This window comes from Cervus canadensis, chromosome 19 (genome assembly GCF_019320065.1).
Source record: "Cervus canadensis isolate Bull #8, Minnesota chromosome 19, ASM1932006v1, whole genome shotgun sequence".
In the NCBI taxonomy this organism is placed as follows: domain Eukaryota; kingdom Metazoa; phylum Chordata; class Mammalia; order Artiodactyla; family Cervidae; genus Cervus; species Cervus canadensis.
In genome coordinates this window covers 6,077,637-6,098,685 of record NC_057404.1, presented here as the reverse complement: position 1 = coordinate 6,098,685, position 21,049 = coordinate 6,077,637, and the positions used below count along the sequence as shown (strand labels likewise).

The window sequence follows — 21,049 nt, the reverse complement described above, 5'->3', positions numbered from 1 at the left end:
AAAGAATCTGCCTGTCAATGCAGGAGACGCAGGTTCGATCCCTGATCCGAGAAGAGCCCACATGCCGCAGAGCAACTAAGCCCCTGATCCACAGCTATTGAGCCCGCACTTGAGAGCCCAGGAGCTGCAACTGCTGAAGCCCTCCCACCCTACAGCCCATGCTCCACAAGAGAAGCCAAGCAGTGGGAAGCCTGTGCGCCGCAACCAGAGCGGCCCCAGCTCGCCGCAACTAGAGAAAAGCCAGCGCGGCAAGGAGGGCACGGCGCAGCCTAAAATAAAATAAAATCAATATAATAATAATAAAGTTAAGGAATTGGAGATGAAACTATAGTTAGTCCAGGCTTTTACGGGATTTGGACTATATATCTTTCATTTTCTGCTGTCCAAGTTCCTTGGGATGCTAGGATTGGGAGAAATCGTAGTGTTCATGTAATTATAGTGGGTTGTTTTTTTTTTTTTGCTCATTTTACTGTTGAGGAAACTGGGATGCAAAGAAGTTAATTAAACTATTTACACATTTGATGGCTGATCTAAACCCACCAAAGCCAGCTGATTTCACAGCTCCGCAAGAAACAGTGGCTGAGGAACCGGAGGGCAAGGTCTCTGTTTCACTGGTCCTGAGGTCCTCGTGTCCTCCGCTACCGGGTGCTAGCTGTGTCTTATTACTCCTGTGTACTAAAGCCCTTCCTCTATACCTTAAGAACATAAGCATTTATTTTTCACTGTGGACAGTGCATGCTGCGAGCTCTCCAGAACACAAACTGATCACGAAGAGCTTGATGAAAAAAGAAAGGAAAGACGCCAGTGTTTCCTTGTGTCTAAGATACACTTGTTTTTCATATTTAAACATTTTTGAAAAGAGAGATGCCTGACAACTGATAAATGCATCTGATGCACTGGATCCCCCCTCCCTCTCCAAAGAAGCTCTTAAATTGATAGTTTATCTTAAAATTGATGATGTTTAAAAGCCCAGAATGCATGGTCTATGCCTTATGGCTATTATCTGCTAACCTCAACCCCCAAACCAGGTAAGCCTAGTATGGTGTCTGACACATAGTAGGTGCTCAAGAAAACCTGCGTTGAATGAATATGACTCTATGAAGGAAGGGATAATTCAGTGAGGACATGCATGCTCCTCCCTCATGTTTCTCTCCCTTCGGACACACTTGTGAATACAGAGTTAGGGAACTGCTTTTAGGAAACGGGAGGAAACTTGACTTTACCATAGGGACTAACTGCAGTAACGTCTTTGCATTATATATAATTCTATTGTGTTATTTTTAACTTTAAAATATCTGGATATCAGAACTTTGCTTCAGGGGAAACATTATTGACAGAGGAATTGCCAAGTAAGTTAAAAAAAATGTTGAGGCAGTACTCTGTCAATAATTCATGTGCTAATTATAAATTCAAACTAAACTCTTAGACCTCAAAGTGAGCCACGTTTTTCAGAGAGTTGGGTGACTTGCTCTGGCCCTGACACTGTGGAAATTAGTTAAGTTCCTTCTCAGAGGCTGATCTTCACGCTTACTATGGCTAAGGCTCTGAGGCTAGCCCTTAGAAGAAAGTAGGCAGGAGAGTTCAACATGCACAGGTTTTTAAACCAAATAAAGTTGGGCTGCAACCCAGAATCAGACACTTAGTAGTTGTGTGACTTCTAGCAATGTAAGCAGCCTCTCCAAGGCCTCAGTTTATTTACCTGCAAAATCTATGTAGAAATATGAACATCAGAGGGTTGGCCTGAGGATTCAATGGGGATGACAAATACAATGTCCATTGTATACCAAAAAAAGCGAGTGCTCTTTCTATCTTCATCTCCCTCCTTGGATAACTTCTGACTTCAGTCGGAAATACCCACTTCTCAAAATATTTGGGGAGTACTGCTCCAGGGCTCAAGCCACGTGCCTTCATAAAGACAATGTGTACTTTACCCCTTCAACTTCCCCCGTGGCGCTGGTGGTAAAGAGCCTGCCTGCCAATGCAGGTTAGATAGAAGAGACACAGGTTCGACCCCTGGGCTGGGAAGATTCCCAGAAGGAGGAAACAGCAACCCACTCCGGTACTCTTGCCTGTAGAATCCCATGGACAGAGGAGCTTGGTGGGCTATAGTCCATGGGGGTGAAAAGAGTCGGACATGACTGACGACTTTCACTTTCGACTAACCATTACACTTTCACAAGAACATACAGCTTTTATGATGTGCCTTAAAACAAATAACTGTTCCATGTTCGTGATTCACCTAAAATCACTTCATGTACCGCTACTGACTGCAGTATACCACGCAGGAGTCCAAAACTCCTGTAGGTATTTTAGGCAGAATGGGACTTAATACAGGGAAATACCTGTTTACAAAACCACTGGGAGTGCTGAAGGACTAACCTTAGGGGTGAGCCTTCAGGACTGACTTCCATACACTCTAGAACTGTTCTACCAAGGTCATTTGAATATCTGTCTTATTAGTGATCAAAATAAAAAAGAGGTTATTTTTTTAAGTGTCCATCCCAAATCTTCACTGTTGCTAAAAACAAAAACCACTTATAAAAATCCTACTTCTGGTGAATCAGAAATGTCATCCTTAGTTATTAAGGACAACTTATCCACTCACTGATTTTATTTTTCTACCTATAACAGGTCTGTTCCATGTTTATGCTGCATGTTTAATTGATTTTTAAACATATTTTTCCTTCTCATCTTTGTCTATTAACTTTTAATGATTATAAACAAAATGTTGTGGACTTATTTTTCACTTGATATTTTCCAATTACATAATTTTTTAAAACCACAGAATCAAAAACAAGTGACTATTTATAAAGGCCAACTGTATGGTGATGATCGATGTGCAGAGCTTCATACATATCCCCATTATATTTTTAACAGCTTTGCTAAGATATATTCACCCATTGAAAGTTTTTTGGTATATTCATAGGGTGTACAACATTTTGTACAACCAAAAATCTTTATCAGATGTCACCATTTTAATTTATTTCTCTTAGCCTCACAATTCTGCTATTTAGATTGCTTATTCTTTTTTTTTTAGATTGCTTACTCTTGCTTGCATGTGAGCACTCTCTCTCGGCTCCAGTAAAACTGCACAAGATGGGGTCAGAACGATTGCCAGGTGGCTGCAGGCTGAGACTACTCCATTCAGCAGTACTTCCTTTTTTAAAGGTAAAGTAACTTAAATAAGCTATACAACCACTTCAGCTACAATATCAAGGGATGGCAACTCAGGCAGTATGAAGAAAGAAGACACTGAGCAGGGTTCTACCAGTCCATGTGGCTAGCAAGTCCAAAGAAAAGGAGGTAAGGGCTGGTGGACGTCACTTGTTCCAGATGCACCCATTCTATTTTTCCTAAGAGTTCATTAATTATGAGTCTGAGAATTTGGCTAACTACTGATATTAAATCTCCAGAGCTAAATATATTCTCCCTTTATCATCACTGTTTGTTTTTTAAAGATCAGAACACAGTTTGTTCATGTCCAGCCTATGGCATCTTCTTGTAGGCAGGGAGCTGTTTCATTCATGGCTCTGATGCTTCCTGACACATAGTAGGGCCCTGATATATATATATTTGTTGAATGAATGAATGAATACCTTTAATAAAGATTCCTCAAAACGTTACCATTACTTCTTTTACTATTTACTTTGGTAATAACTGTCATCTGCTAACTTGTATGGGTCCATCAGCCTTATCTCAAATGTCGCTTCCTTTGGGAAGCCCTCCTGATTCCCTAGGCTAAGTGCTCCTGAGCTCAACTTCCTCCCACACCCCTCTTATTAACTGATAAGAGCTCCATGTCAGAAGCTACTTTGTTCACCTATGTATCCCCATCACACAGTAGGTGCTTAATCAGTGCCTGCTGAAAAAGATGATGCAAATTGGGATGTAATTTGTCCTGTCTTAAAGGCAAGAATGAATTTAATGTAGTCAGCTCTTCTCGCACTACCATTCATCTGTCCTGACTTCCAAGCCTTTCCTTTAAAGAAGCAACTTTACTGAGGCATAATTTACATACAAGAACATTCATCCATTACATTCTTCTCACAAATATCTTTTCCTCTCTTATTACCCATGTGAAGGTAATTTTTTCTGATGGCAAAAATGGGAAGAAAATAGAAGTGGAATGTAGTAGAGTTTTGGATAGTGAATGGACTCCTTGAGCCCAGTTTACCAGGGTTTACTTCTGAGTCTTCCCTTTCAATTGTGATCTTAAAGGAAATTACCCTCCCCGAGCCATGGATTCTGAGCTGTAAAACTGCACTAAAAAGAGTTTCTTCACTGTCTCCTCTAAGGGTTAAGTGAGATGACATGCAAAAAATCAGATCCACTGTAAAGGTTAAAAAAACTGTAAAAAAAAAAAAAAAGAAAAAAAAAAAAAAGGCAGATCCCCTCTCTTCTCTCTCATCTTTTAACCTTGAATTCCCTAAATGGTAAGTCTATTCTTTCACCATTATCGTTGTTTTGTTCTGAGCATAAATGAAAAAATGCCCAATCTTCTTGTTTCCTTACTATTCAGCAAGCCCTCATTCATTCTGAGGTTAAGCTTTCCTGTACTATTCTTACAGATTTTGTTCCACTTTTTATTCATTCTTAGGCATATGTAGTCTCCATCTTTTGAATATGCTGGTAGAAAAACCCAAACCCCACTTGAGATCATTAAAGAACAGTGGTTTCTTTAGCTGCCATTACCTTTCTTCTTCTATTGTATCATGAACTTAACATTTTATTTTTCAAAGCCTCCCATTCCTTGAAAGAAAAAAAAATGCCTTTCCTTTTACAGCCTCCTGTCGTCAAATCATACCTGTCTTTTCACTGGATCTGTTTTCTAAAGCCTCCGACAGCCTGCCTTCTCTGTGTCTTGTATTACAGTCACATTCCCCCGTCTCTACCCCTTCCCCAAGACCAACCAATTCCTCCCCGGGAATCACATTACATCAGCATTACTAATGCAATAAATGCTATATTACAGACTATGTTTTCTTCTAGGAGGTCAATTAAAAACGAATCTCGGTGCTTGTTTGATTTAACATGGAGGATGAATTATTTAAGGTCAAATGCAAACTGCAGCTAGATTTGGAAGACATATTTATATTCATATTAAATATATACCTGTTGAATTTGGTTTTTTTCTCAATGCTTCAGAGACTCTAAGCTTTCAGGTAATTGGGATGGTCGAAAGCGTGGTTTTCCAGAAACTTCGCAAAAAATTAGACTGCATCAAAAGGACTGATCCACACATGCAAGAAACACCTACCAACAAAACCCATCTTCACAACCACGAGATTATCTCACCAGCAAGTGAGACTGCAAGGTTTGGGGGCTAGGCCGTACCACTTCGTGCTGCGCATGGGGGGATTCGTGCCCATTTGGCTGCGACTGACCGTTTCCCCTCGCTTGGTTTTGCCTTTGCTCCCCCTGCGCAGGCACCCACAGTGCGTCAGGCCGGCGCCTTATAGCGGCAGCCTGGGCGGCTCCGCTCGCTGTTTTTTCGCTTCTCTGGGTTCTGCTCCTTTCGAGGTCCGCGAAGATGCAGCTCAAACCGATGGAGATTAACCCCGAGGTGAGCGCCAGGTGCACGGCTACCCGGGGGTGGCGGGGAGCGCAGGGCCGAGGCTCAGCCCTCGCTAGGTAGCGTATCGCTGACTGCTTTTATCTTTGCATTTTTTTTTCTTTGCATTTGCTTTTCAGATGCTGAACAAAGTGAGTGACGTCTCGCGCTGCCTCTGTCCCCCTCCCCCCGGGAGCGCCGAGGCGCCCTCGGCTGTTTCGCGGAGACCCAGCGGCCCCCTGCGCACTCCAGAGGCGGCGGGGCTGGGGCGCGGCCCGGGCGCCGTCCTCCTGCTGCTGCATGGGGGGCGGCGGTGACTCTGCGGAACCGGTGGGAGGTGGGCTGGAGGAGGCCGGGCCCCGAGGCGAGCGCCAGGCCGCGCTCCCGAGGGCGTGGCGCGGGGCGCGCGGGCTGGGATGCCCGGGCGTCGCGGGAGCCACGTGTGGGCCGCGCTTTGTGCTGTGTCACTGCGCCCGGCGGGGGCGGGGCGGGGCGGCGCCGCGCTCCTCCCGGGCCCGGGGCGGGGCGCGGGATGCTGCACCGCCTCCCCGCCTCCCGCGCTGCTCGCCCCGGCGGGTCTCCGCACTCGGCCGCCGCCTCTCCTCTCCGCAGGTGCTGAGCCGGCTGGGGGTCGCCGGCCAGTGGCGCTTCGAGGACGTCCTGGGCCTGGAGGAGGAGTCTCTGGGCTCGGTGCCGGCGCCGGCCTGCGCGCTGCTGCTGCTCTTCCCGCTCACGGCGCAGGTAGGGCGTGGGGCCCCGGCTGCGCAGGCTCCGCGCTGCCCCCGAACCCGAGCGAGGCGGTGAGGACGGCGCAGGGTCTCCTCCCGTCCCGGCCCCCCAGGCCTGGCACACTGCCTTCTCCTTGTCGGGGATGGAGGGAGAACTCACACTTTCGTGGTTCTACTCCCTGGGGGTCCTGTTGATTGAGTTTATTGCGTTGTCTCGCGTCCATCCGCGTTGCCTTCAACTTGGAAGAGAAACAGCATCTCAGTTCCATCATCTTTATTATCCCGGAAGATTGTTCATCCTACTCGTGAGGCAGGTTGAACCTAGGCTTTTCCTAGCTTTTCACGCCAAGGAGTGGCTGGCCGATTGTTGGCCTTTAAGGCCTGTGATCTGTCGTTTTATTGTCGGGTTCTGTCTCAGACTCCCACCTTGGTGTAAAATGGAGGGATCCCGGCATGCCTAAACCCCAAGGAAACAATAGGTTCTTTAATTTTTACGCCCCTCTGCCTGGACCTTCGGTGGATGCAGGGGTTTCTTCCCAACCCTCCACTCCCTACAGCTTACGCACTTGTGTTTTTCAGTCCCTCTTATGTGTTCTTCTAAAGCTTAATCACTGTGCCTGGTTCCTGTGTGGAAATCACCTTCTAACTCGCTGACCTTGTAGCTCATTGAACAGGTGGACATTAGGCCTGTCTTGGAAATGCTTTTTCATTTCTCTTTAGGTGGTCTTCCTCCTGCAAGTGTGCATGGATGTATCTCAAAGACTGAGTATCAGATATAAAAAGGTAGCTAGGGTGATGGTCTTGGATGTACGGAACCCCACTAATGAGCATGGCTTTGTCTGTGTTCAAGTGCTGCCGCTGGATCCCTGATTTAGGAGTGGTTGAATTTTGCTTAATTGACACTCCGGGGGCATTAGCCTATGGGGCATCATTCCAAACAGTGAGTTTAACTCAAGCAGCGTCCTAAAGCGACATTTCTAGAAACATCCTCAGCATAAATTAAACCTTTGGAAAGTTCAGGCGTTCGTCCAATGGGCCAAGTATTGGGGGTCAAAAACAGTTATTCAGAGCTATTAGGATAATCCCGCTGACATGTTTGTTACTGAATTTTCACTTAGGTGAAAATGGAGTTCCCGGATGATTGCAAGTCAAAGTATGCTCCCTGTAGATCAAATCGAATGCAGTTTTCTCTCATAGGAGCCTCTCACAGAGGGTTCTTATTAGAGGAACCATGATGACTCGGGGTTTTTGAGCAGCAGCCTTCAAAGGCAAGGCCTCTGGGAGGCAGTGGAGAAGCGTATTTGTCTTACAAAAGCCTGCTGGTCTCATTTTGCTGGATCAAGCAGCTCTTGGCTAGAGAACATTCTGGATTGAACATTTTGTGCTTGAGAGAGCTTGATACTTTTTCCTTTAGCTCTAGTTAAGTCTACCAGATTCAGTGAATGCCTATTTTGCAACGCAGAACACTTGGGCTAAGCAAAACACCTCCTGGGCTAAATAGTGAAGCAAATTCAAAACCAGTTGAGGTTTATAGGTGGACTTGCAAAAAGCTAATGTTAATTTAGAAAGCATCTAATTTTGTCCAAGAATATTGTGAAATCCTAAATGGACTACTTATAAAACATTTTAAATGATCATGAAATATTTACAGAAGTGTCACCATGCCAGAGTTCAGACAACCATAAAGGATGATGCTACCCCGTTATGAAAAATTAAATCTTTTTTTTAGAAAAGTGAAAATCCTTAACAGTCGATGGAAGCTCAATTCAAGTACAGTAGATAGATACATGATGCTAGAACTTCCTACTACTTGGAGTTTGTTGATCTTATGTGACAAGAGAGCTTATTCCTCTGATGGTACCACAGACAAAGCTGAAACTTCAATTCCATGTGAAATAATGTAAGGCTACTAGAATTAGAAATCTATGGACTTCTGGGGTTCTGTACGATTTATACTGGTTGTAAAAATTAGCGTTTCTGTAGTGTATAATTGGCAAAGAAACAAGTGTCTCCGATTTCTTACAGAGAAATTTTTGTGAACTCACAATCCAGCATGCTAGACCAGTTGTCTTTCCTCCCTAAAAGTTGTTTAGTTGCTCAGTCGTGTCCGACTCTTCGCAACCCCATGGACTGTAACCCACCAGGCTCCTCTGTCCATGTGATTCCCAGGCAAGAATAACTGGAATGGGTTGCCATTTCCTTCTCCAGGGGATCTCCCTGACCTGGGTATCAAACCCGTGTCTTTGCACTGCAGGCAGTTTTTTATTAAAAAGATGAAGGAGTCATGAATTTCTTTAAATTGTTCCTTTCTATAGTTCTGTTTTGTTTTTGAAGTGACACGTACTTGGACTAGAATAACTTCAGAGAATAACGAGGTATAAACTAGCTGGTGCTCTTGGGCTTTCAGTTGACCAGTGCTTGATGGGAATGCATGTGTGAGATGCAGTTGTTGGTGTTAAAAGGAAGGAAAGAATGAACTTGTCTGTTTTTCTGACTTAATCACGCCATCCATCTCAAGCTAAAAGGTGGCAGTGGTGTCTAGACAAGCTTGGGCTACAATCCAGGACTGCTACTGCGGTGCAGCCGCGGGGTGGGGTGTCTGCCCCTCTCAGAACCCCACGCGCTGACTTGGTACGGGAGGCAGACGGGCCATCCTCCGGGTGCCGGCCAGCACCTCGGACCGAGACTCCTGGTCACACATCCCGCCTGTGTCTCCGTTTAGGCCCTGTAACTCACTGTGCTGCCGTCTGTGCTTTGCGTTTGCATTTTGAGATGTAAAAATGTCTTCTTGAACTCACAGCATGAGAACTTCAGGAAAAAACAAATTGAAGAGCTGAAGGGACAAGAAGTCAGTCCCAAGGTGTACTTCATGAAGCAGACCATTGGCAACTCCTGTGGAACCATCGGACTCATTCACGCGGTGGCCAATAATCGGGACAAGCTGGAGTTCGGTGAGTGGGTTTTGAGGCCAGTTATCCTCTGGTTGGTCTTCAGTTAGCCACAGTGCCTCCTTCCAACACTCGCAAGGGTCTACTCGGCAAAACCATTGCCTTAACCTTTTTTTTTGAAAACCTACTTAGGCATATAGGATCAGCAGGTGAATTCTCATTGTGCCTTCTCTTTTGAGGAAGGGAAGCTCCTTTTCTAAGAAGCATGGTGTGGCTTCCTCCACCTGGAGTGGCAGACTCTTGGGCTCTCCCATGAACAGACAGCAAATTGTTGTGATTCTCATGTGCTCCTGGTCTAGTCTCAACAATTCTGAAGAGCTAGAGTTGATGTTAAGCCATAAAATACCAGCCTTTAGGGCCTTTGTTTACTGGTGCAGTGTCTCATAAGCAACAGGAGAGCTAACATGGCCTAAAGCAGCAGGAGAGCCTGCAGACGCATAGCCACAGCCCAGCACCTTGAAAGGTCCGTCTCTGAACAAAGCTGCATCAGGGGTTTTAGCCTGCCTCCAGCGGGTGCTGTGGAGGGCGTAGAAGAGACGAGTCTTAGCCCTGAAGTGGGCAGAAGCTCAGTTAACGGAGCTAACAGTGCTAAAGTACATGGCATTGTATTATGATTTAGGCCAAGGGTCAACACATTTAAAAGCTGGAGAGTAAGTCGTTTAGGCTTTGAGGGCCCTATGTTCTCTGCCCTTGTAGCGCTAGAAGAGCGGCCTTAGACAAGATGTAAAGCAGTGGATGCGGCTGTGTTCCAGTAAAACTTTATTTACAAAGATAGGCAGCAGCAGTTTGCCAACTCCTGATATAGACGGTGGGTGGGGGTGGCTGAGAACTGAATAACTTCATCTAAGAGTCCATGTTGTTGTTTGTCGCAGGTCAGATCCTTTTTTAACAAAGGAATTGTGGCCAGACTCTCTACTCTCTGTATAATTTTGAAATTAAAAAGGAGGGGGTTATCCAGCCATAAAGGGACCAGATCTTTGAGAAGCTACTTTTTCAAATAATTGACTCAGCATAGTCATATTAAGAAGTTGTAGCTTGGTCCTTTTTATCTCTTCTGCAGTGAGTATCATTTTGTTTAGAAAGCTGTATTCCCTCACCTGCACATACTGTCATTCTGTAAACGTGGTCCTGACGGATAGGCTTAATCTGAGTCATAGTCCTCCTCATAAAGTTACGAGGAGTTTCCTATGACTTCCTAATTTTGAATGGTGTGCATTTAGCAAATCTGATGAAGTTTAGAGCTGAAAATTCAAAGCAAGGTCTTTAGAAATGCCAGTTGTTGTTGCTTCATACACACTGAGCAATGGAAAAATGTTACACCAACCATCGGCCAGTCAGCTCTTCTAGGCCAAACTGTTAGGTGCATTTCAGGTCTTTAGGTTGATGTCTATCTGGATAACCCTATTACTAAGATTGCTTTTCTTTGCCCTGAAATAAGTCTTGGTTTGAGAACCATTACTAGGTTTGAATGTTGCATCATGTATGTAGTAAACATGCATTATGCGTTGGTAGCTGCTGTAGATGACAGAGGACTAGACAAGACAATTCTGCCTTCATGGCATCAAAAATCTCACAGATACGTGCTACAGTTGGATCAGTGCCGTAACAGATGTGATCAAAGAGATGAGGGTGAGGTGGAAGATGAAGGGGTTCGGGAGCCAGGGAGAAGATGTAAGGAGGAGCCTGAACCTTAGAAGAAGGGAGAGTGCTCTGGTTTGAATGCAGTGAGAAGGGAGTGGTTGGAGAGAGGCTGGGGAGGGGACAGCTCATTCCCGTCTTTTGAGGCCATGGTAAAATCGCAGGTTGCCAAACATGACCAAGGATGCGATGTCTTCGGTCATCAGTAAACGTGCACCCGTTCACACTATACCTGTACTGATGATGATTTTGTGTTTTTTCCCCCAGAGGATGGGTCCGTTCTGAAACAGTTTCTTTCTGAGACAGAGAAGTTGTCCCCTGAAGATAGAGCAAAGTGCTTTGAAAAGAATGAGGTAGGAAGGGAACTTCTAGAACATTGATCTTTAGTCCTCTGGAGGTTTCTGTGCTGACTCTTCTCTGTTTTCCGCAGGCCATTCAGGCAGCCCACGATGCCGTGGCACAGGAAGGCCAATGTCGGGTAAATACAAGTTAAAGCCAGGCGATCCAGGTGACCTCTGTGTTTCCCCAGAAACATGTGCGAAAACCTCTCCCCAGGATCCAGCACATGTGTCTACTCAAGGCCGAGGAATGCCAGAAAGTTCTACCAGAATAATGCCTTGACCAGACCTGTTCATAAAAATGGCTCTGCAAAATCTCTGATTGGCACTTGACACAGTCTTGAGTAAATTGAGGCTGATAATGTTTTATGTAGACTCAAATGGGTCTAGTAGAGTGAGTAACACCCTTCTTAGTAATGAACATTTTAGATACTCTTAGTTGGAGAGCAAACTAGACCAGCAAGGACTCAGTTTCTAGATGACTTAGGTACCAATAATAACAGAGCCTTCGAGTCAACTGTTAGATTTAAATTTGTTCAACCCTAGTTGGCTCTGTCACTATCTAGTCTTGACCTTGGGTGAGATGCTTATCCTCCTGAAGTCTTCATTTCCTCCTCAGTAAAAAGCAAGTCTTAAGAGTTCTGTTAGTTACTGTGTATCTACTTTAATGGTCTTAGAATAAAACCTAATATATTGGAAATAGATATTAGCTCTAATCATTTAAAATAATACACAGGCAAGTTGGTTCAAGCATATTCCACTTAGGGACTTTTATTTTTTAACAGATTAGGTCCTGCTTATTGTATATTGCAAAATACAGATATCAGATCAACAGATTGTACACCTTAAACTATGCAATGTTATGCCATTTATATCTTAATTTTTTCTTTCAGCTTTATTTTTAAATGCAGTATATAACAATAAAAATTCTCATTTTCGAAAATACGTCTTGTTTCTCTTCAGGTAGATGACAAAGTGAACTTCCATTTTATTCTGTTTAACAATGTGGATGGCCACCTCTATGAACTTGGTATGTTTCACTTTTGGAATCTAATATAACTGCATGCATTCTCACACACAGTTCCTCTTACAGTACTGGTGTGGGCCTTTATGGCCGCACTTAGTATATCTTTAAGAAGCTGGAACACCATGGTATTCTTATGGGGGCATTTAACCCTTGTCATGCCCAGAGTACCTCCCTCAGGCAGCTGACCAGTAGAATGAATGGATTTAGTCACAAACCAGTGAAGAGAATTGGTCAGCTGCTTTAAGATATGCATTCAGATTCTGTCTTCTACCTTCTACTGTAGCATCACCAGTATAGAGTCTCCACCATCATCCTTTTTGGACAAGGATTTTAGAAGGAAATAAATACTTAAACATGACCTGATCTGTGTAAAAAGAATTTAGATATGTTGGGGTAATTCCTACGAGCTGGTTTTACAGGCAACAAGGAAGATCATCCAACTCTGTTTTAGGAGTCATCCCCTTTATTAATGGGGAAAGACTTGCACCTGTGTTATCTCAAGTCAAGATACTACCTGTGGGCAAGCAAGGGCAAAGAAAACTTGGGCCATTCAGCAGTTGTTGAGGGACACGTGAAATCTCAAAGATCCCTTTGTCTTGCCTCCACCTTCCCTGTATCTCACAGACTGCATCTAACTTTTGCACTGTGGTTCTCCCCAAGAGATGGCCACAAGCCCAGATGTTAGGTCGCTAGGTTGGGCTTGTGTGGTCCTGGCGCTTGTAGATTAGAATGTCTGGGATGGATGTTAGGAACACTTGAACCTCATTTCCAGCCTGTTTGTAGGCAGCCTTCCCTCGGTGGGAGGGGTAGTTGTATTTGGAAGAATCTAAAGCTAGCCTTTACGTGGGACAAGCCCAGTGGCCAGAAAACACGCAGAGAGAACCGACGTGCCTGGCTTCTCTGTTTCAGATGGACGGATGCCTTTCCCGGTGAACCATGGCACCAGCTCAGAGGACTCGCTGCTGCAGGTAATCTTCGGCATCCATTTCCACTGGGGCCCACATTGTGTTAGCCAGTTGTCTCTTCTGAAAGGCAGGCTTTCTTTTGGTACAGCCAGCATCAATCATCTGGGATAAGAGCAGTCTTTAGGGCTTAAAGATCATCTTAGTAATTCTTTCTACCTCATTTTATGCTTCAGAGTGGCACTGATTAATAATCTGTCTCGAGTTCTGTCTTTAGCCCACAGTTAGAATTAGCCTGAAAGTCATTCTACTTCCTGTGGGATTAAGGTGACAATTGTCCTTTTGTCAGATTACATCATAGCCAGTGACTCAGACTCAGGGAACAGCAACCCAAGCCTTGCCTTATCCCTCTCTGACCGCTGAGTGTGGGTCAGTCTTGAACTGTGAATTCTGGTTAGGTAGTTAACTCTGGAGTTTTTTCTTCCCACCTGGTCGCTCCACTGTTAACAGGTCAAAAGAAGCAAATTCACACATGCCTGAAGAGAACTTTAAGATCCAGGGTCACTGTGTAACTATCCTGGTACAGGTGACTGCAGACAGCTCTTAATTCTAAAACAGGGCTGGCGGATTAGTCCACTTCACCCTAAAAATGAATCTAGAGTTGATTCAGTTTGCTCTTATAAAGGGAAATTGCTTAATTGTAATAAAATTGAACATGATGTTAAGATGTAATTTCTTCATTTGTCGTAATCAAAGCTAAACTCTTCTGCGTGCTTATGTGCAGACAAGGAGTTGGCAAAAACTTTTCTCTGTGACGAGCCAGGAAATATTTTAGGCTTCCTGTGGCATATGGGCTCTGTTGCATGTATTCACTTCTGTGACGGCTCCAAGGCAGCCCATAGGCAATGTCTAAATGAATGCGTATGGCTGTGTTCCACTTAAACTTTATTCACAAAAATAGGCAGCTGGCTGGATTTGGCCCACACATTGCAGTTTGCCGACTCCAGGCTAGATGCTGTTCTACATTACTTGTTTCACAGAGTCCTTTTAATGATGCTCTGAGGTAGTTACTCACATTTTACAGATGAGGAAGCTGAAGTGCAGAGGTAAGTGATGCCCACGGTCAATGACAAGCTGTCAAATCAAGCTTCAAATCTAGTTGGTCTATCTTTAGAGTCTGTGCTCTTAGCCACTGTACGATACTGCCTTTATGATAGACCTGTCTTTGGAACATGGCCTGCTGACCTCCAGGTGTTAGTGGACCAAATGATGCCATTCTTGGAGGGAGGGTCACTTTCTCTAGCCAGCTTTCATATACACCTGAGATGAGTCAGAGCTAATCCTTGGATATACCAGGGGTACATGAGAATGGTGATATGGAATGAGAAATAGACCTAGAGAAACAGGATGGGGGTTTGCATGAGAGTTAGGATTCACTTATGGGAGAGAAAAAGAATAGGGGCAGTAATTCTCGTTGGATCCTATTTGGATTAAAGTTTCCCAGGTGTATACTTAACTCCTGCCTAAGGTTATCCTATGCCTCACATTGTGGGTTTGGTTCCAGACCATCACAGTAAATAAAATTGAATTTTTTTGGTTTCCCAGTGTATATAAAAACTATGTTTAAGTGTGCAATAGTGTTATGTCTAAAAAAAACAATATGCAGAGCTTAATTTAAAATACTGTTAAGAATTGCTATGATCTGAGCCTTCAGTGAGTCAGCATTTTTGCAATAGGAACATCAAAGATTACTGACGACCATAACAAGTTTAATATTAATGAAAAGTTTGAAATACTATGAGAGTTACCAAAATGTGACACACACAACCAAGTGAGCAAATGCGCTGGGGAAGTGCTGCCAGGAGACTGACTCCATGTAGGGGTGTTACAAACCTTCAATTTGTGTGAAAAGAAAAGGCAGTATCTTCAAAGCCCAGTAAAGTGAAGTGCAATAAAATGCGGTATGCCTGTACCATAAAACGTGCTCTTCATAGAGTACCTGAAACTCTTCTGCGAGTAGAATTTATGAGGTGTGGGGAAGGTAAAAACCTTTTTGTTAAAAAAAAAAAAAAAAAAAAAAGCTATATTACAGTCAGCCAGCATCTTAATCAGTGGGAATTCTTTTCCTAAGACTGGTCCTATATGGTTAAAGATGTTTTAGGTTATCTAAGTGAAAGTGAAAGTTGCCCGGTCGTGTCCAACTCTTTGCAACCCCATGGACTGTACAGTCCAGGGAACTCTCCAGGCCAGAATACTGGAGTGGGTAGCCTTTCCCTTCTCCAGTGGCTCTTCCCAACCCAGGGATCAAACCCAGGTCTCCCCCATTGAAGGCAGGTTCTTTACTGTCACCAGGGAAGCCCAGGAACACGGGAGTGGGTAGCCTCTACCTTTTACAGCAGATCTTCCCGACCCAGGAGTCGAACCGGGGTCTCCTGTGTTGCAGGGGGGTTCTTTACCAACCGAGCTGTCAGGGAAAAGCCCTAGGTTATACTCCAAATAAACTTGCTAAACTGGTGAGAAAATACATAAACTTAACCCAAGTATCTTAAATTGGAGTGAATTAGGTCACTGCTTATTGTGTATGTAGCAGTTGGCTATTGTCTTTAGAGGCACACTCTTCATGTTAATGAACACTATGGGTCCTAAAGGAAAGTGGACTTGGGGAAGGCAGTCTGTAATACCAGTGTATTAAAAATTCTGATAGAATGTTACTTTAGATCCCCTACAGTTTTTCTGAGTGGTGCAAAACCTGGAAGAAAACCAGGATATGGTTCATGCTTTTTAAGGGCCGAAACTCATCAAGTTGGTGATATTTTAGACCTTGGGAACTGATGTTCCATGGTTGTTTTCTGTCAGGGTATCCAATAGCCTCTTAAAGGTCTTATATTTAATATTTTGGTTGGGCTTTCTACTGGACTTTTTACAAATTGAACAGTGATTGATATTCTGATTCCAATACATTTAAACCCTAGCATTCAGCAGGTAACATTGGGATCAATTTTCTGTCCTTATTCTTTGTAATTTGGGTTTTAAAATTAGTGATTCATGGCATTCCCTAAATATCTAAGCAGTTATCATTTACCTGTACCTGGAATACCAGATATTTAAATTTTGTAGAATGTTTACTTTTCCCTGGAGAAGGAAATGGCAACCCACTCCAGTATTCGTGCCTGGAGAATCCCAGGGATGGAGGAACCTGGCGGGCTACAGTCCATGGGGTCGCAAGAGTGGGACACAATACCACCACCAAAATGTTTACTTTTCCCTAATGAAGAGAAACCAATTTTCTGTCTCTGGATTTGAGGGAAAGAGGGCATACTTGTCACAACCAGGCCCACGGTGGCAGGCGCACAGAGCATTTGCTCGTGGTAACAGTCAGAGCTTCCGAAGCCACGTCTGTGATGTGGGTGGGTCCTTGTCTTTCCCATCACCTGATGTTTTTTTTCCCTCTTGTTTTAAGCCCTGGTTTTCAAGTTTGTTGGGAGGTTTAAAGTCGGTCAGGGTGCACTTTGCGGGTCTCAGTGATCGTTTTCCCTTGAAGTGTTCATTGTGAGCTGGTGGTGTTCGGAACTGAATTCCCAACTCTCCTCCTCAGGACGCCGCCAAGGTCTGCAGAGAATTCACTGCGCGTGAGCAGGGGGAGGTTCGCTTCTCCGCTGTGGCCCTCTGCAAGGCAGCCTAATGCCCGCCGGGGCACTCTGCTTCACCCCTCTTCCCTCCATTGTGAACGCGTCTCCCCCCAAAGCCGGTATGCAATGCTTCAGTACTTGTAGACCACAGCGTCTTCCTTCGGGTCCGCAGATCAGCAATTAGCCTCCACCACGCCCCCGGCCGGCAGAGCTCGGCTGTGGATGGAGCGAGTTTGGCGTCAGCCTGCGATGGCGAAGCGCTCCCCGCCCTGTGTCTTGTACCTCAGTATCTCACGCTTTAATGGCTACTTTGGTTTGTGTCTGTAAGTTAAGGCCTTGGATGTGGTTTGTCCTTGAAAGGAATAAAATTTTTCTGCTGATAAAGAGATAAGCCTAAACTGGTTTTCATTTTTTCTTCCCACCAATGTATCCCAAAGTTTCATAGCAATTACATATATACCTTCCGTGTAAGAACTTATACAGTACTGGGAATAAAATTACCATGAAAATATCAGTTCAGTGTGATTTTAGATTTTTTCCTATCAGTCCAGTCGCTCAGTCGTGTCTGACTCTTTGTGTCCCCATGAACTGCAGCACACCAGGCCTCCCTGTCCATCACCAACTCCTGGAGTTTACCCAAATGTATATGTTATTGTGTGTTCCTATAGTTTTTTTTTTTTTTTTTAATTAGACCTTTTGGAGCAGTTATTTTTACTGAAATAAATTGATAATACATTGTTAGTTTCAGATGTACAACATAGTGATTCAACATTTAAATACATCATTAAGTGATTACCACGATAAGACTAGTAACTACCTGTCCCCTTACAAGGTTAATGCAGTGTTAGTGATCATGTTCCTTATGCTATAAGTAATTTTAAAGAAAAACAGAAGATATTAGAGTTCTCATGTACCCCTCATCCATTGGCGCAAATGCTAAAACATCTGCAATGCCGGAGACCCGGCTTCATTCCCTTCGTGGAGAAGATCCCCTGGAGAAAGGAATGGCAACTCACTCCAGTATTGCAAGAATTCCCATGGACAGAGGAGCCTGGTGGGCTGCAGTCCATGGGGTCGCAAAGAGGTGGACACAGCTGAGCAACTAACATACCCCCTCATCCATTTACCCCATTTCATCTTCACATTTGTCACGGTTAATGAACTGATTGATAATATGGGCTTCCCTGGTAGCTCAGCTGGTAAAGAATCTGCCTGCCATACGGAGACTTGGGTCAGGAAGATTCCTTGGAGAAGGGAACGGCTACCCACTCCAGTATTCTTGCCTGGAGAATTTCATGGACAGAGGAGCCTGGTGGGCTACAGTCCATGGCATCGCAAAGAGTAGGACATGAACGGTTTTCACTTCACGTTGAAAATACTGTTGACTGAAGTTCTCACCTGATTCAAATTGCTTTTGTTTTTACTTACTGTCTTTTTCCTTTTGAGGATCGCACCCAAAATACTCTTAAGGTTCCTCTTGGCTATGACAGTGTCTCAGACTTGACAGTTTTGAGGAGTACTGGTCAAGTGTTTGGTAGGATGCCCCTCTTGGGATTTGCCCAGTATTCTCATAACTAAGGTTATGAGTTTGGGCGGTGGAACACCACAGGTAAAGTGCTGGTCTCATCATGTCATATGAAGAGTACATACCAGCTTGCCTCATGTTTATGTTGGCCTTGATCACCCGGCTGGGTAGTGGTTGCGTTTGTGCATAGTAAAGCTCCCGCCCCGACCCCACTGTATAGTAGAAGAAGGTCTGCACAGCGCCCCCTGTAGGAGCAGGGAGCTGGATTAAGCTCTGTCTCTCCTTGAAGGTGCAGTATCTATAAATTATTCAGAATTCTTTTGTAAGGGAGCTTTGTCTCTTGTCGCCTGTTTATGTAATCAGTATGAACTGGATATTTTATACTCTGGGTTATCATTTAGTACCTCGTGTTCTAACTGTTCTAGCTTTGGACATTGAGAGCTATTTCAGTTGGCTCCTGTGTCCCTTTGACATACCTCAATCAATGACGCTTTTTTTTTTTCTTAGTGATTTCTTTTCAGAGGTTTTTAAAAAAACTAATGTATTTGCCATTTTAATAAACCTTAACTATGGAGAAGGAAATGGCAACCCACTCCGGTATTCTTGCCTGGAAAATCCCATGGACGGAGGATCCTGGTAGGAAAAAAAAATAAAAAGAAACCTTAACTAATTTGTAGATAAGGGTACACTAATTTACAAGCTTGGATTAATGTTAAATGACATTTGTTCTCAACGATTGTTACTTGAATATAGCACTTCCTTTCTAGTTGCAGGAATTCAGGACCTCAGGGAAGAAACCCCAGACCATCCCCGCTTAGTTTGATCTTCACAGAAGCACTTTATCTTGTCTGTTGCCAGAAGCCCAGGTAGCTTGGGTCTCAGCTGCCTTAAAGTTTTCAGCTCTGACTATTCTATGGTGATGATACTTTGGATTCCAGCTTCTAAGTGAAGGATATTTTGGTTCCTAGGACAAAGTGATCACTGCTGTTAACATTCTTCTAATGTAGACAGCTAAATACACAGTGACTCAGGTGATTTTAAGTGCCTGGAGCTGAAACCAGGGTGATGCATTTTCAGTTTCTGACTTGGTGTGTGAATTTCATGGCCACCGTTTAGATTGACTTAGGAGAAAGGAAACAGAACAAGGCTCCTTTCCGTTAACAGAAGCTGGTGAAAATACTGCTTTTCGTCTTAGAAATACAAATTGTACCACTAAATGTAGCTGTGAGACTTTATGCACGAGAAGCGTATTTATTAAAATGCTCTGAAACTCTCAACACACCTTAGCAAGTCTCACCGTGGAGGGTCATATGATAGCTGATGTACGTGGGTGGTTGCAACCCTGAAGGTGCAGAGAAATTTCACTTTCACTGAGGAAACACAGACGTTAGTTTACGTGCCCAAGTTCTTACTGCTAATTACTGGGAAAATCAGGACTTAGGCTGTGGAATGACCACCTAGAGGAAGTTGTCCTCATTTCGGAGTCAATAACTCCACTCTGCCTCTTGGTAACTTTAGACACAGGAATTACCATCTTCCATATCTTCATTCATTGTTTCATGTTAAAATGGACAACACAGAGTGAAAATGTCTGGGAAGGGCCTGGCTTCTAGAAGTTTCCTTCTAGTACCAGCATCTTCCCCACTGCCCTCCCTGAGACCTCAGCCATGTGTAACCCCAGGAGGTACTGTCCGCTTTGTGTTCAGTGTGAGGGCAGTACCTCCTGGAGCTGTGGGACTCGGAGGTTCTGCTTCTTCAATGAGCCTTCTTTATTGAGGACTCGGATTTATCAAGGATCATGTCCAGTTGGCTTATTCCTTAAAATGGTACTAATCTTTGGCCATGAAGGTGACTTTGGTCTTTTTAAATTGAAGTATATAGTTGCTGTATAATATTATGTAAGTTAAGGGTGTATGATATGCTGGAGAAGGGAATGGCTTTCAAAGGTTAGACTCCCTTTATAGTTATAAAATACTGACTACATTCCTCTTGTTGTACAATGAATCTTTGTTGCTTATTTTATACCTAATAGTCTGCACCTCTTAATCCCCCACCTCTACACCGTCTCTCCCCTCTTTCTGTGAGTCTGCTGCTTTTTGTTACAGTCACTAGTTTGTTGTATTTTTTAGATTCCACATATAAATGATGTTATAAATACTTGACTTTTTTTGCCTGACTTATTTCACTCAGCATGATGCCTTCCAAGTCCATCCATATTGCTGCAAATGGCAAAATTTCACTTTTTTAATGGCTGAGTATTTTAGTGTGTGTGTATATATATGTGTGTGTACACACAAGCACACACACATATATTTATGCACACACACCACATCTTCCTTATGCATTCATCTGGTTCATGGACACTTAGGTTGCTTCCACATCTTCGCAATTGTCAATAATGCTGCTATGAGCTTTTAGAATTAGTGTTGTTTTTTTTCCTTTCTGTATGTATTTCCGGGAGTGGAATTCTTAATTTTTTGAGAAGCCTCCGTACTGTTTTCCATAGTGGCTGCACCAACTTACATTCCCCCCAGCCGAGTATGAAGGTTCCCTTTTCTCTGCATCCTTGGCAAGGCTTATTTGTGTTCCTTTTGATGGCAGTCATTCTGACAGGTTTGAGGTGCTATCTCATTGTGGTTTTGATTTCCCTAATGATAAGCGATATTAAGCATCTTTTCATGTGCATTTCCTCTTAGGAAAAATGTCTTTAGTTCTTTTGCTCAATTCTTAATTGGAATTTTTTTTTATGTTGAGTTGTATGAG

General features: G+C 43.8%; 1 protein-coding gene across 1 annotated transcript; it reads left to right on the top strand.

Annotated features, from left to right (window-relative positions):
* The first annotated feature begins 5,415 nt into the window (after positions 1-5,415).
* Positions 5,416-17,159, top strand: UCHL1 (ubiquitin C-terminal hydrolase L1). The gene is made up of 9 exons (XM_043438600.1): positions 5,416-5,563; positions 5,692-5,703; positions 6,164-6,292; positions 9,080-9,230; positions 11,133-11,218; positions 11,296-11,343; positions 12,167-12,233; positions 13,140-13,198; positions 16,728-17,159. The coding sequence occupies exons 1-9, from the start codon at positions 5,531-5,533 to the stop codon at positions 16,812-16,814; spliced, it is 672 nt and encodes a 223-aa protein (XP_043294535.1). The 5' UTR covers positions 5,416-5,530; the 3' UTR covers positions 16,815-17,159.
* Positions 17,160-21,049: the final 3,890 nt, after the last annotated feature.

Excerpts from the sequence above, each read along its gene's own strand:
- UCHL1 (XM_043438600.1), top strand. The coding sequence starts at position 5,531 with ATGCAGCTCAAACCGATGGAGATTAACCCCGAG. Across the intron at positions 11,344-12,166 it reads CACAGGAAGGCCAATGTCGG|GTAGATGACAAAGTGAACTT; the intron begins GTAAATACAAGT and ends GTTTCTCTTCAG. Across the intron at positions 13,199-16,727 it reads CAGAGGACTCGCTGCTGCAG|GACGCCGCCAAGGTCTGCAG; the intron begins GTAATCTTCGGC and ends TCTCCTCCTCAG.